Raw genomic sequence first — 16231 nt, 5'->3', positions numbered from 1 at the left:
GCATTAAACAAGGCATATGTCTCCAGTATGCTGATGATTCAACCCTATGCACATCAGCAACCACAGCTAATGAAGTCATTGCAACCCTTTTCAAAGAGTTGCAGTTTGTTTTGGAATGGGTGGCCAGTAATAAACTAGTCCTGAACATATCTAAAACTAAGAGCATTATATTTGGTACAAATCATTCCCTACATTCTAGACCTCAGCTGAATCTGGGAATGAATGGTGTGGCTGTTGAACAAGTTGAGACTAAATTACTTGGATGTTACAGGCTCTAGTTTTAGAGCCTGTAAGGCTCTAGCAGGCTCTAGTTTAGTCTTATCTTGATTATTTTCCAGTCATATGGTCAAGTGCTGCAAAGAAATTCCTAGTTAAGCTGCAGCTGGCCCAGAACAGAGCAGCATGTCTTGCTCTTCATTGTAATCAGAGGGCTAATTTTAATATTATGCATGCCAGTCTCTCTTGGTTAAGAGTTAAGGAGATACTTACTGCTTCACTTCTTGTTTTTATAAGAAACATTAATGTGTTGAAAATCCCAACTTGTTTGCATAGTCAACTTACACACAGCACTGACACACACACTTACCCCACCAGGCATGCCACCAGGGGTCTTTTCACAGTCCCCAGGTCCAGAACAAATTCAAGGAAACGTACAGTATTATACACAGCCTTGAGTGCATGGAACTCCGTTCCATCTTGTATAGAGCAAGTGAACAGAAAACCTGGATTAAAAAAACAAATAAAGCAACACCTCATGGCACAACACCTCTCCCCCATGTGACCTACTCGTTGTGTGTATGTACTAACATGTATGTACACACACACACACTGCATGTTAATGTACGTAAATTGTCAAGTATTTTGTCTGTAATGTCTTTTTTGTTATGTGCCGGACCCCAGTAAGACTAGATGTCACCATTGGCGTTAGCTAATGGGGATCCTAATCAATCAAATCAAATAATGTGTCCCCTATTAATCTTTATGGTTTGTCCCCACAACTTCCTGAATGCAAGGCCCTCCCCTTCCTCATAAAAGATTATGGATATACAGGGTGCTTCCCGAGTGGCGCAGTGGTCTAAGGCACTGCATCGCTAGCTGTGCTACTAGAGATTCTGGGTTCGAGTCCAGGCTCTGTCCCAGCCGGCCGCGACTAGGAGACCCATGGGGCGGCACACAATTGGCCCAGCGTCGTCCTGGTTAGGGGAGGGTTTGGCCGGGAGGGATGTCCTTGTCCCATCGCGCCCCAGCGACTCCTGTGGTGGGCCAGGTGCAGAGCACGCTGACACGGGTCACCAGGTGTACAGTGTTTCGTCCGACACATTGGTGTGGCTGGCTTCCGTGTTAAGTGGGCATTGCATCAAGAAGCGTTTCGGAGGATGCACGGCTCTCGGCCTTCGCCTCTGACTGTAACTACCAATTGGGGAGAAAAAGGGGTAAAACATTTTTTAAAAGAGTATGGATAAGATAGTTGTCTGTCCGCCCTAACAATGGGAGTCTTCGTCCACAAAGCTGGGGTGTCTAGCTCCCGGTGGGGTGTCTAGCTCCCGCCTATCCTTTCTTTGGATTGGTAGATACATCTCATTATGTTGACGTCAACCACCTGTAGTCAATGGAGAAAGATGCTATGCTACTAGCCTCATGCCATGAATGTGCATAGCCATCTCGAGACAACACCGATGTAAAGTAGCCGGGATGTCACGTGTCTTACATATCAGTACACTTGCAACCACCTAAGCATTACGAAAACTTATTTTAAAACAAACATAGCAAATAAGCCAGTCATTGTTTTATTGACAAAATGTGACACTCTCATTGACCTCCATACAAAAACTCCTTGGTGTGCTAAACAACAACAAAAAATGCCACCTGCTGGAGGGAGTCAGATTTTCCGGTAGTTGGATCTCCCTCTTCCTCTTTGTCATAATGCACCTGAACCATAGAGATCGATGGAGGACTAGTGCACAAAAGCCCGTTTTAGCATGGGAAGTGCCATTGAGGACTTTCACAATTTTGAAGTAGTCAACTGGGCGGGACTTCAAATGTGTATCAAAAGACTTGAAAAAAGACGTAAATTATCCAAAGTAATGTTTTCACCTATTTTTTTATTCTCTACACCTGATGTAGTTCTTGATATATATAAAAACAATATTAAACATAACAGGAACAAAATTAGAATCATTTCATAAATTGTTCACTGTATTTGTGAGTTGTGTGAACACTAATAATAATATTTGTTCTGAAAGACATCATAATACCTATACAAAAGAAAACTCAAATTGCAGCTTGATTCTTAGGCACAGTAAGGCTCAGTCATGATATTGCCCAGCAGAAACCCTCCATTTTCAACTTATTTATACAGATGTCCTTATACAGTTTCCAATGAGCAAGATAATGCTAGTGATCGTAGTGTATGTCCCTCAAACTACTGCTCTTTCTACTGCTAAAATATTGCTTCTGTAAAAATGTAAATGGGACACACACACAGTTTGGGGATTTAAAATGCCATCAAGTCCCTGGAATGGACTTTGTGATTTGGTCTTGACCGTATCTTTTCTGAAGAAAAATGGGATACAGCAGTCGGTGAAGTCTACAATGCTTAAAGAGGCCCAAGCACCAAAGTAGTAGTACAGGGATGTGATTGCCAGATATCTAGCCATTGTAGTTGGCAGTAAATGCAAAAGGTCTACAAAAGACCGAGAGACTTATTGCTAAAGTACACATGCCAAGCTAGCTGGACAAGATAGACTACATGCACTCCACAATGACCATCTGGATTACAATAACAGTCGCTTTCCGGATTGTTTCTGAGACTGTCTTCCCTAAGGTGCCATTAGCTAAGTAGTGACTCCATTCAGTCAAGTACCATTTAGAAATATTATCCTTCAAATGGCAATACTCTGACTGAGCTACAGTGGCCTACATACAATAGCATTTATGAGCTGACAAATAAGGCTAAAACCAAACACATTGCAGGTGCCCTGGCCCACTTAGTGCAATATTATCCAAGCATATGCAGTTACATGTTAATGTTTTATTAATAAATCTATACTAGCGGTGACAATGGTTGGCTTGCCCTCATGCTGCTCTTTGACCACGGTTCTCTATGGGAATAGGGGATGTCTTCTCTAGATGCCTGCTCACAAGTGTTGAATAGCTCACAATTATATTTTGGCGTATGTGTGCCGTGCTTGTGTAAAATGTTGCTATTTAAATACAGTCAAACGTTGACCTCTTGCATTTCTTTGGACAGGGGCAGTGGGTCTCTGATTGTCTAACTAACATATTATGATGCACAATTACAGAGCAGTTCCAATCCCATTTCTTGCCATAGTATTTCCATTTCAAAATATTATGAACCACCAAGTACTTGCAGAGGAGGCTGGCGGGAGGCGCTATAGGAGGATGGGCTCATTGTGATGGCTGGAATGGAATAAATGGAATGATATCAAACACAAATGTTTGACTCTGTTACATTCATTCCATTCCAGCCATTAAAATGAGCATGTCCTCCTACAGATCCTCCAACCAGCCTCCTCTGTAGTGCATCACAAAAGCAATGGACATCATATCAAAAACAAAGGCTTAGTGTTATCCTGAACAAATGAGCCTGCTCCAAACACATATATTCCCTTTTACAGTTTCCTCTGTTGTTTTCAAGAGACAACCCAATCCCTTGGGTCAGCACTTACACATTAACAACACAGTTATCAAGTTCCCTGTTAAGTCATATATTACACAATGGCTTTTTGAGGTTCATTCAATCCCTTTTTTAAAACAATCATTCCTACTTTTACACAGTGGCTTCGGAACAATGAAAACGGATGGACCAGCACCAAACAGTAAAACCTTGTGTGGCCTACCAACCCACTCCCTACATGATGTGGTGTGTGTGTTATCTGATAGTGTTAGACATACTCAATGGTGTGTCTGAAGCATGGCTGTGGCCACTGGTGTGAAAACATGCCTCTGTAATTGGTCATCATTCCATACTACCTTTTTTTTGGTCAACAAATTAAAAAAACAGAATAAATAAATGCAATTTTAAAAACGACAAGTGAGATTCCCTGTGCTGCTTTCGGGAAAAAATAAATGGTGTATTTAAAAGCTGCTGGGCAACGATTGTTCTTTCAGTTGCTTGATCTTTCACCAGTTTACCAGTCATTAAAACAAAACGCAGCTTCATTAAAGTTGGACTCAGTGAAATGACGTTGCCACGAGCAGCACCGCAGATATTGTGACGAGTGAGATGCAAGACTTCGTTCTCACACAGTCACACACTGTATCGGCGCATGTGCACGGGTTCGCATTCACGCTGTTCACACAACGGTAGCGGGACAAAATGAAGCGGAGAAGTTTCGCCTCGCGCTTCAACGCCCTTAGTTGTTGTGGAAATTGACCCACTATGTTTACTTTCTGCATCTACGTCATATCGCTGAGTCTACCTTTAAATGCAAAAGAGCCAAATTGACTCAATATATACAAAATGACGCACGTCTCTTTCCCCCTCTCTCTCTCTCTCTCTCTCACCCACACATATACTCTGTCATTCTAGATATCACCGCAGACATCTCCACCAGCATCCATCCATGTACAGTTGTTTAAATATGCAAAATCACAAGGCATAGGAAATCAATTCAGTGTATCTTACAATCATGTGTGACATCTGCTCCCATCCGGACAACATTCAAATATAACCAGCAGACAACCACAGCATCTTTTAAAGACAGGCACGTCCATCTTATTTTCATTCGTTTTCAAATAAAAAAGGGCATAAACATGTTTTTTTTGTACCACAAAAACAAAACTAAAATACATCAAACTTGCATAGCTCTGAAGTGTACAAAAGGAAAAAGGAACTGACTTTGGGGAGAGGAGCAGGGAGAGGGACAAGCGGCTTGCATGTATGTTGATGCAGTAGCATTAAAATATGATACATATTGAGGAGTGACTGAGAGTCTATGGGTGTATGTACATATATGGGGGGCATGAGAAGCCCTGGTGAGGCTTTGACCGATCCACATAGACAGATAGTGTTCTGCGATGAGACAGCGAGGCCCCTGGGAAGGGCCCTTGTCTTTCGGGTAAGGAAGGTGGGGGTCGAGGGGTGTTAATTACAGTGAGACCCCCAGGGTGAGAGAGCAGGGGAGGGGGTGGTCAGAGAGTAATCCAGGGAGAGGTGAGGGTGGCTTGGTACGACGGGGGAGGGGGGCAAGAGGAGCCTCTTCTCAGTGCGAGTCCTGGGAATTCCTCACGTTGTTGATCTCCAGCTCCAGCTGCTTGATGCGTACGTCCCTCTGGTTGAGCATCTCCCGCAGACGCCGGATCTCCTCCTGCTGCTTGTGGAACTTCAGACGCAGCTGCACACCCAACACACACACACACACACACGGAACACACATTGAGAAAGAATGTTGGTGAGTGCAAGACTAGGGCCAGCATATTTTCTGACCCTATATAGTCACCTACAAAACTCCTACCCTACCCATGATGGGATAGGATACAGTCAGTACAGCCTCCATAGACTAAACCTTCCCCAGCCCACGGTAGAATAGTATACAGCCAAGCTGGGTAACTCACATCGAAACCGCCCCATACCTCGTTCTCTGTTTTGGGAGGCGAGCAGAGCGTGGGGTCCTGTCCATTGCTGACAGACGTCTTACTCCTGCACTCCTTGTTGCCAAGCTGGTCCTGGATGTACGCCAGCTGCAGTTGGCCTGGTCGGCTCTGGGACCTCCGAGTGCCCAGGGAGTTGCCCAGCCCCTTACTGCCCAGGCCGGAGCTCAGCTCCGGGTAGGAGTCCGGTACTCGACTCCCAGGCTTCAGAGACTGGAGCAACGGGCCTAGTGGAGGTGGAAGGTGAGAGAGCAAACATGATGTTTATGTAATGATTACCTTCTTACTGTCTCACATATGGTTGGTTGATGATAACACAACACAATGCTATCATTGTCGAGATTTCTTTGAAGGTCAACACATATATATATTCAGAACATTTGAATTACGAACCCAATTTATAACCAAATCAAGGTTCAAAGACATGATAGAGGATGATGGAATATAAACTCTACACGGTCTTCTTTGCACAGGACATTGCAGGGTAGTATATATTGTATGAATGGTGCATAATTGGCAACTTCCTGGCCATTCACATGACAAATGAGAATATCACATCTCGTAGAGGAGCAAATAGGATGCAGCTGAGGCTTTTAGGCAGACATGGGTTCAAACACTATTTGAAATACTTCAACTGGGCTAAATTGAGTTTGCCAGGGGCAATGGAACCAATAGAATAGTATCAAAACTGCAAACCCCGCCCATCTGGTACTCCAGGCAGGCTAAAGCAAAATGCTCCACATTTTTGAAAGATTTTAAATAATATTTGAACCCAGGTCTGCATCTACTGTAGGTAAACAGATTTCATGGTCAGCTAAAGGGACATCTTGATCCTCCTTTGACCTTTTCACTGTAGGGGGCAGCAAATGGAATCCATGTTATCTCAAACAGAGAACTAATATTCAGCATTAGGCCCTATTAGGACCTTGGATTGAGAGAAAGCATTGTGACCTTGCTGTAAATGAAAGCGCCTGCATGTCTGATGGCTGACCCCTTACACTGATAATCCGTATTCTGATCATATTGAAATACACAATACACTTTTTGATACATAATGTATAAATATCCCTTGAATATACGTATACTACTGATAATGTACAAATCTCTTTTGAATACAGTTCTTCGTTTCCTCAGTGTAGCCAGCTACTTGTGCTTTTCTATTGCAGTTTCCCCATTGCATAATTCATGTTATTAAACTATGGAGAAACAGCATACGATAACCCTGCCTATCCCCACGACCTCTGACCTTTGTCAATGCCGCTAAGCCACTCCTCGGCCGACATGGCGGCCGCGCTCGCCGCCGTCATGGGGTAGATGTCATCCTGGTACGACTCCGACTACAGGGGATGCAAATACACACAGTTGATGCCGAGTTTGTCATGTTTTCACTACATTGCAATAAAGCATTTGGATCAGTAGATTGTGACTACATTGTGTTCTAGTGCTCAGTAGATTGTGACTACATTGTGTTCTAGTGCTCAGTAGATTGTGACTACATTGTGTTCTAGTGCTCAGTAGATTGTGACTACATTGTGTTCTAGTGCTCAGTAGATTGTGACTACATTGTGTTCTAGTGCTCAGTAGATTGTGACTACATTGTGTTCTAGTGCTCAGTAGATTGTGACTACATTGTGTTCTAGTGCTCAGTAGATTGTGACTACATTGTGTTCTAGTGCTCAGTAGATTGTGACTACATTGTGTTCTAGTGCTCGGTAGATTGTGACTACATTGTGTTCTAGTGCTCAGTAGATTGTGACTTCACTGTGTTCTAGTGCTCAGTAGATTGTGACTACATTGTGTTCTAGTGCTGAGTAGATTGACTATTTGTGTTCTAGTGCTCAGTAGATTGTGACTTCATTGTGTTCTAGTGCTCAGTAGATTGTGACTTCATTGTGTTCTAGTGCTCGGTAGATTGTGACTACATTGTGTTCTAGTGCTCAGTAGATTGTGACTACATTGTGTTCTAGTGCTCAGTAGATTGTGACTACATTGTGTTCTAGTGCTCAGTAGATTGTGACTACATTGTGTTCTAGTGCTCAGTAGATTGTGACTACATTGTGTTCTAGTGCTCAGTAGATTGTGACTACATTGTGTTCTAGTGCTCAGTAGATTGTGACTACATTGTGTTCTAGTGCTCAGTAGATTGTGACTACATTGTGTTCTAGTGCTCAGTAGATTGACTATTTGTGCTCTAGTGCTCAGTAGATTTACTATTTGTGTTCTAGTGCTCAGTAGATTGACTATTTGTGTTCTAGTGCTCAGTAGATTGACTATATTGTGTTCTAGTGCTCAGTAGATTGTGACTACATTGTGTTCTAGTGATCAGTAGATTGTGACTACATTGTGTTCTAGTGCTCAGTAGATTGTGACTACATTGTGTTCTAGTGCTCAGTAGATTGTGACTACATTGTGTTCTAGTGCTCAGTAGATTGTGACTACATTGTGTTCTAGTGCTCAGTAGATTGTGACTACATTGTGTTCTAGTGCTCAGTAGATTGTGACTACATTGTGTTCTAGTGCTCAGTAGATTGTGACTACATTGTGTTCTAGTGCTCAGTAGATTGTGACTACATTGTGTTCTAGTGCTCAGTAGATTGTGACTACATTGTGTTCTAGTGCTCAGTAGATTGTGACTACATTGTGTTCTAGTGATCAGTAGATTGTGACTACATTGTGTTGTAGTGCTCAGTAGATTGTGACTACATTGTGTTCTAGTGATCAGTAGATTGACTACATTGTGTTCTAGTGCTCAGTAGATTGTGACTACATTGTGTTCTAGTGCTCAGTAGATTGTGACTACATTGTGTTCTAGTGCTCAGTAGATTGACTATTTGTGTTCTAGTGCTCAGTAGATTGTGACTATATTGTGTTCTAGTGCTCAGTAGATTGTGACTATATTGTGTTCTAGTGCTCAGTAAATTGTGACTACATTGTGTTCTAGTGCTCAGTAGATTGTGACTACATTGTGTTCTAGTGCTCAGTAGATTGTGACTACATTGTGTTCTAGTGATCAGTAGATTGACTATTTGTGTTCTAGTGCTCAGTAGAGTGTGACTACATTGTGTTCTAGTGCTCAGTAGATTGTGACTACATTGTGTTCTAGTGCTCAGTAGATTGTGACCACATTGTGTTCTAGTGCTCAGTAGATTGTGACTACATTGTGCTCTAGTGCTCAGTAGATTGTGACTACATTGTGCTCTAGTGCTCAGTAGATTGTGACTACATTGTGTTCTAGTGCTCAGTAGATTGTGACTACATTGTGTTCTAGTGCTCAGTAGATTGTGACTACATTGTGTTCTAGTGCTCAGTAGATTGTGACCACATTGTGTTCTAGTGCTCAGTAGGTTGTGACTACATTGTGTTCTAGTGATCAGTAGATTGACTATTTGTGTTGTAGTGCTCAGTAGATTGTTACTACATAGTGTTCTAGTGCTCAGTAGATTGTGACTACATTGTGTTCTAGTGCTCAGCAGATTGTGACTACATTGTGTTCTAGTGCTCAGTAGATTGTGACTACATTGTGTTCTAGTCCTCAGTAGATTGTGACTACATTGTGTTCTAGTGCTCAGTAGATTGTGACTACATTGTGTTCTAGTGATCAGTAGATTGACTACATTGTGTTCTAGTGCTCAGTAGATTGTGACTACATTGTGTTCTAGTGCTCAGTAGATTGTGACTACATTGTGTTCTAGTGATCAGTAGATTGACTATTTGTGTTGTAGTGCTCAGTAGATTGTTACTACATAGTGTTCTAGTGCTCAGTAGATTGTGACTACATTGTGTTCTAGTGCTCAGCAGATTGTGACTACATTGTGTTCTAGTGCTCAGTAGATTGTGACTACATTGTGTTCTAGTCCTCAGTAGATTGTGACTACATTGTGTTCTAGTGCTCAGTAGATTGTGACTACATTGTGTTCTAGTGATCAGTAGATTGACTACATTGTGTTCTAGTGCTCAGTAGATTGTGACTACATTGTGTTCTAGTGCTCAGTAGATTGTGACTACATTGTGTTCTAGTGCTCAGTAGATTGTGACTACATTGTGTTCTAGTGCTCAGTAGATTGTGACTACATTGTGTTCTAGTGCTGAGTAGATTGTGACTACATTGTGTTCTAGTGCTCAGTAGATTGTGACTACATTGTGTTCTAGTGCCCAGTAGATTGTGACTACATTGTGTTCTAGTGCTCAGTAGATTGTGACTACATTGTGTTCTAGTGCTCAGTAGATTGTGACTACATTGTGTTCTAGTGCTCAGTAGATTTGACTACATTGTGTTCTAGTGCCCAGTAGATTGTGACTACATTGTGTTCTAGTGCTCAGTAGATTGTGACTACATTGTGTTCTAGTGCTCAGTAGATTGTGACTACATTGTGTTCTAGTGCTCAGTAGATTGTGACTACATTGTGTTCTAGTGCTCAGTAGATTGTGACTACATTGTGTTCTAGTGCTCAGTAGATTGACTATTTGTGTTCTAGTGCTCAGTAGATTGTGACTACATTGTGTTCTAGTGCTCAGTAGATTTACTATTTGTGTTCTAGTGCTCAGTAGATTGTGACTATATTGTGTTCTAGTGCTCAGTAGATTGTGACTACATTGTGTTCTAGTGCTCAGTAGATTGTGACTACATTGTGTTCTAGTGCTCAGTAGATTTACTATGTGTTCTAGTGCTCAGTAGATTGTGACTATATTGTGTTCTAGTGCTCAGTAAATTGTGACTACATTGTGTTCTAGTGCTCAGTAGATTGTGACTACATTGTGTTCTAGTGCTCAGTAGATTGTGACTACATTGTGTTCTAGTGCTGAGTAGATTGTGACTACATTGTGTTCTAGTGCTCAGTAGATTGACTATTTGTGTTCTAGTGCTCAGTAGATTGTGACTACATTGTGTTCTAGTGATCAGTAGATTGTGACTACATTGTGTTCTAGTGATCAGTAGATTATGACTACATTGTGTTCTAGTGATCAGTAGATTGACTATTTGTGTTCTAGTGCTCAGTAGAGTGTGACTACATTGTGTTCTAGTGATCAGTAGATTGACTATTTGTGTTCTAGTGCTCAGTAGATTGTGACTACATTGTGTTCTAGTGATCAGTAGATTGACTATTTGTGTTCTAGTGCTCAGTAGAATGTGACTACATTGTGTTCTAGTGATCAGTAGATTGTGACTACATTGTGTTCTAGTGATCAGTAGATTGTGACTACATTGTGTTCTAGTGATCAGTAGATTGACTATTTGTGTTCTAGTGCTCAGTAGAGTGTGACTACATTGTGTTCTAGTGCTCAGTAGATTGTGACCACATTGTGTTCTAGTGCTCAGTAGATTGTGACTACATTGTGTTCTAGTGATCAGTAGATTGACTATTTGTGTTCTAGTGCTCAGTAGATTGTGACTACATTGTGTTCTAGTGATCAGTAGATTGACTATTTGTGTTCTAGTGCTCAGTAGATTGTGACTACATTGTGTTCTAGTGATCAGTAGATTGACTATATTGTGTTGTAGTGCTCAGTAGATTGTTACTACATAGTGTTCTAGTGCTCAGTAGATTGTGACTACATTGTGTTCTAGTGCTCAGCAGATTGTGACTACATTGTGTTCTAGTGCTCAGTAGATTGTGACTACATTGTGTTCTAGTCCTCAGTAGATTGTGACAACATTGTGTTCTAGTGCTCAGTAGATTGTGACTACATTGTGTTCTAGTGATCAGTAGATTGACTACATTGTGTTCTAGTGCTCAGTAGATTGTGACTACATTGTGTTCTAGTGCTCAGTAGATTGTGACTACATTGTGTTCTAGTGCTCAGTAGATTGTGACTACATTGTGTTCTAGTGCTCAGTAGATTGTGACTACATTGTGTTCTAGTGCTGAGTAGATTGTGACTACATTGTGTTCTAGTGCTCAGTAGATTGTGACTACATTGTGTTCTAGTGCCCAGTAGATTGTGACTACATTGTGTTCTAGTGCTCAGTAGATTGTGACTACATTGTGTTCTAGTGCTCAGTAGATTGTGACTACATTGTGTTCTAGTGCTCAGTAGATTGTGACTACATTGTGTTCTAGTGCTCAGTAGATTGTGACTACATTGTGTTCTAGTGCTCAGTAGATTGTGACTACATTGTGTTCTAGTGCTCAGTAGATTGTGACTACATTGTGTTCTAGTGCTCAGTAGATTGTGACTACATTGTGTTCTAGTGCTCAGTAGATTGTGACTACATTGTGTTCTAGTGCTCAGTAGATTGTGACTACATTGTGTTCTAGTGCTCAGTAGATTGTGACTACATTGTGTTCTAGTGCTCAGTAGATTGTGACTACATTGTGTTCTAGTGCTCAGTAGATTGTGACTACATTGTGTTCTAGTGCTCGGTAGATTGTGACTACATTGTGTTCTAGTGATCAGTAGATTGACTATTTGTGTTCTAGTGCTCAGTAGATTGTGACTACATTGTGTTCTAGTGCTCAGTAGATTGTGACTACATTGTGTTCTAGTGCTCAGTAGATTGTGACTACATTGTGTTCTAGTGCCCAGTAGATTGTGACTACATTGTGTTCTAGTGATCAGTAGATTGTGACTACATTGTGTTCTAGTGCTCAGTAGATTGTGACTACATTGTGTTCTAGTGCTCAGTAGATTGACTATTTGTGCTCTAGTGCTCAGTAGATTGTGACTACATTGTGTTCTAGTGCTCAGTAGATTGTGACTACATTGTGTTCTAGTGCTCAGTAGATTGACTATTTGTGCTCTAGTGCTCAGTAGATTGTGACTACATTGTGCTCTAGTGCTCAGTAGATTGTGACTACATTGTGTTCTAGTGCTCAGTAGATTGTGACTACATTGTGTTCTAGTGCTCAGTAGATTGTGACTACGTTGTGTTCTAGTGCCCAGTAGATTGTGACTACATTGTGCTCTAGTGCTCAGTAGATTGTGACTACGTTGTGTTCTAGTGCCCAGTAGATTGTGACTACATTGTGTTCTAGTGCCCAGTAGATTGTTATCCTAGATGTTCTGGTCGTCTGTGTTGGTGTGTCAGGGGTTCTTACCCTGCGAGGTACGATCATGGAGAGGGGTTCGATGAGGGCCTTGATCGTCACCAGTTTGTAGAACCTGAACACCTCACAGGAGCTCACGTCCAGGCCTCTCTTTGGCATGATACCTGAGGGTGGAGGGACACACACACACAGGAAGTTAGTAGCACTGCCTGTTTCTGACACCTTGACCAAACCGGCCCCACGTGTGTGCTTGTTGTCTATCCCCACCAGACGTGTTCATGACACGCAGGTTAAAATACCAAAACCAATATTAATTTGGGGACAGGTCGAAACACACATGAAACATTCATGGACATTTAGTTAGCTTGCTTTTGCTAACAATTTTTCCCTACGAGATAAACATTTGGGTTATTATTTTACCTGAAATGCATATGGCCCTCTTTTTAGCTGGATCTTAGTAGAATGTGGACCCATCTCCACTCCAACAATTCATTCACAAATAAAAGGGGAAACCAAGTTCGTATTCTTTGATTATCCCCTCCTCGTTCCTCTTTCAATCCCCACGTGGGTTAGTATGCTCGTGAAAACCAATGAGTAGATGGGAGAGGCGGGACTTGTAGTGCGTCAAGCGTCTCAAATAGAACCATGTAGAGCCTGGCTACGCAGACGCTCGTTGATGCCGCGAGCAGTTTGGATGAAATGATTGAATAACATCTACGTGTACGTTTATTTAGCAACCCTCGCACACGCAACGTGGCCTGTCTAGTCAGCATCAGACAAACACTCCCATCTCAATCACGGTTTCATTGTTTGATACTGTCCATGTCCGATGAGTTTGTTGATTCTAAGTCTTGCCAACAAGGGACTGCAACTTGACTTTGCGTCCTATTCAAGCCCTTCAACGGTGAGTAAGTTGTTCAACTCCAGAGGCAGAGGATAAGAGCATTCTCTAAATGAATCAAATGTCAAATGTAACTAGTACTGCTGTTCCACCACTATGAACCCTAGTGCTTCTGTTGTTACTGCTGATGGTAGTATTATTCATGTCGTAAGTCATTCTCATCATAACACATGACTGAAAGCCTTGGAATCACCTTTTTGGCTAGTCAAATCAACTGGGTCATTTGCACATCTGGTTTGGTTGCAGGTGCACACAGTGTGTGTGTGTGGGTGTGTGTGCGCGCATGTGCGTGTGCTTACCCATTCCTTTCTGAGGAGTGTGTGAGCGGTACTCTGTGAGGAAGTGCATGTAGGGCTTCTCTGAGCTGATCTCATAGTACCGGATATTACCATCACCCTGAGAGAGATGGAGAGAGAGACATAGAGAGAAAGAGATGGAGAGAGAGAGAGACAGAGAGAGAGAGAGAAAGAGATGGGGAGAGAGAGAGAGATGGAGAGACAGACATAGAGAGAAAGAGATGGAGAGAGCGAGACATAGAGAGAAAGAGATGGGGAGAGAGAGAGAGAGAAAGAGACAGAGAGAAAGAGATGGGGAGAGAGAGAAGAGAGAGAGAGAGACAGAGAGAAAGAGATGGGGAGAGAGAGAGAGACAGAGAAAGAGAGACATAGAAAGAAAGAGATGTGGAGAGAGAGAGAGAGATGGAGAGAGACATATAGAGAAAGAGATAGGGAGAGAGAGAGAGAGAGAGAGAGATACATATAGAGAAAGAGATGGGGAGAGAGAGAGATGGAGAGAGACATAGCGAGAAAGAGATGTAGAGAGAGAGATGAAGACAGAGAGAAAGAGATGGGGAGAGATGGAGAGAGAGATGGAGAGAAAGAGATGGGGAGAGAGAGATGGAGAGAGAGAGAGAGAGAGAGAGACAGAGAGAAAGAGATGGGGAGAGAGAGAAGAGAGACAGAGAGAGGCAGTGAGAAAGATATGGGGAGAGAGAGACAGAGACAGAGAAAAAGAGATGGGGGAGAGAGATGGAGAGAGACATATAGAGAAAGAGATGGGGGGAGAGAGATATGGAGAGAGAGAGAGAGAAAGAGATGGGGAGAGAGACAGACAGAAAGAGATGGGGGGAGAGAGAGAGAGCAGAGAACAGAGGTCACGATCAGATGAGCTCCTGCATTTTTCAACATTTTCTTTAAAAAAATAGATTTAGAGTTAGATTTTTTTGTCAGGAACACATACAGGATGCTACCCTCTACAACATAACCCTCACTTCAAATCAAAACTCAAAACCTACAACCTGATTTTGGACGGAATTACGGAATCACCTGGAAGGCTCACAACTACCAAGGATTATTATTCTACACAGCAAATTCTCTGGAAAACAACAGAAACCTGAAAACACCACCCAACCTGGAACTGAGTGAGTAATGTTTAGTTTGAAACTATATTCTATTTCCAAAAGCCAAGAAGAAAAATACACAACATTACTTTATAAGGACTGAATGCTAACATAATTCTGCCAAGCTTGATACAGCTTCAACTAGCACTGGCGTGTCAAATCAGAGGTAACAAAGCCCATTAGCCCAACAATGGCAGGAGAGTCAAACAGTCTACTCCAACCAAATGGAGAGGCCTTAGAAGCTCCCTCCCGCTGTTCAGAGGTAATTAAAATACAGTTCCCTGTGTATGTAAAGAATGATAAGGCAAGAAAAGATTACAAAATGAAGCTCCTTATGGAAAATCAAGAGACACTTTTTGCTGACTATTACAAAAATGGGAACATCAGCAACCTTATCTTCCACACAAACCATCCCCTGGCATGGCACAGTGCTATATTAGCACACTACCCCTTTGTTAACAGAAGATTGTACTCCTTATGGACTCAAATGGGAAATATATAGAAGAAAAAACCTTTTTCCCAAACACAGTGTGTCTAAACTCTGGTGTCCAGCGCGCCCTAGACCTTCTGTCTGAGGACCAACTAGGGTCACCCAGCCACATAATAATACACACAGGCACAACGACCTGAGAACACAGCAGGAAAGGGTGGCCACAGCACTGAAGGGAGTGATTGAAAAGGCTTCTTCTACTTTTCCCAACGCACAAGTGGTTATCTCCACCCTGATACCACGAAAATACTTCCACCCTGCCACAATACAGCGGGTAAACGCAAGTATTTCCCATGACTGTGCCTCAAAACCAAATGTTTTCCTGGCCCACCACTCCACCCTGGACTTGAACAGCCTTTATGACCAGGTCCACCTCTACAAGGCAGCAGTGTCCACCATTGCCCGGACTCTAAAGGACATCGCTCTCAAACGCATCCCCAACACTTCACACAGGAGAAACAGATCGCAGGTCGCAGTTGCAAATGAGAACTTGTTCTCAACTAGCCTACCTGGTTAAATGAAGGTGAAATAAAAATAAATAAAAAGATCAATAGACACCCCACCCAGACCAGCGAGACACCCTCCAAGACCTGCAGGACCCCCCCCCCCCCTGAACCCACACATAGAGGACCCACGCCAAGAGGACTTACATCCAGACCACAGCACCCCCAGACACATCCACACCCCAGCCCCAACCAATCAACACCGCCCCACGTCAACCATGCCCACACCCCATTTAGGCCCCCTCAGATCAGACCTATGCCACTCCTGCCCACCCCATGCCCCCCACTCCCACAAAGAGGGCCTCAACATGGAAGTCACACATACGCCCAGGTAGTGAG

General features: G+C 42.6%; 1 protein-coding gene across 5 annotated transcripts in view; it reads right to left on the bottom strand.

Annotated features, from left to right (window-relative positions):
* Positions 1–2072: 2072 nt before the first annotated feature.
* Positions 2073–16231, bottom strand: part of LOC110497353 (coronin-2A) — a 58463-nt gene continuing 44304 nt past the window's right edge. For 4 of the 5 annotated variants that reach the window (XM_036933719.1, XM_036933717.1, XM_036933718.1 and 1 more), the window contains exons 8-12: positions 13800–13896; positions 12651–12763; positions 6860–6950; positions 5578–5840; positions 2073–5357 (exon numbers count right to left, since the gene is read on the bottom strand). In XM_036933719.1, the coding sequence (XP_036789614.1) occupies positions 5226–5357; positions 5578–5840; positions 6860–6950; positions 12651–12763; positions 13800–13896 (696 nt within the window). In that variant the 3' untranslated portion in view covers positions 2073–5225. The remainder of the gene's footprint in view (positions 5358–5577; positions 5841–6859; positions 6951–12650; positions 12764–13799; positions 13897–16231) is intronic. The other variant, XM_036933720.1, reaches the window with a different exon arrangement.

The sequence above is a fragment of the Oncorhynchus mykiss genome, chromosome 10 (assembly GCF_013265735.2).
Source record: "Oncorhynchus mykiss isolate Arlee chromosome 10, USDA_OmykA_1.1, whole genome shotgun sequence".
NCBI lineage: Eukaryota > Metazoa > Chordata > Actinopteri > Salmoniformes > Salmonidae > Oncorhynchus > Oncorhynchus mykiss.
This window is presented reverse-complemented; position numbering and strand designations above follow the sequence as displayed.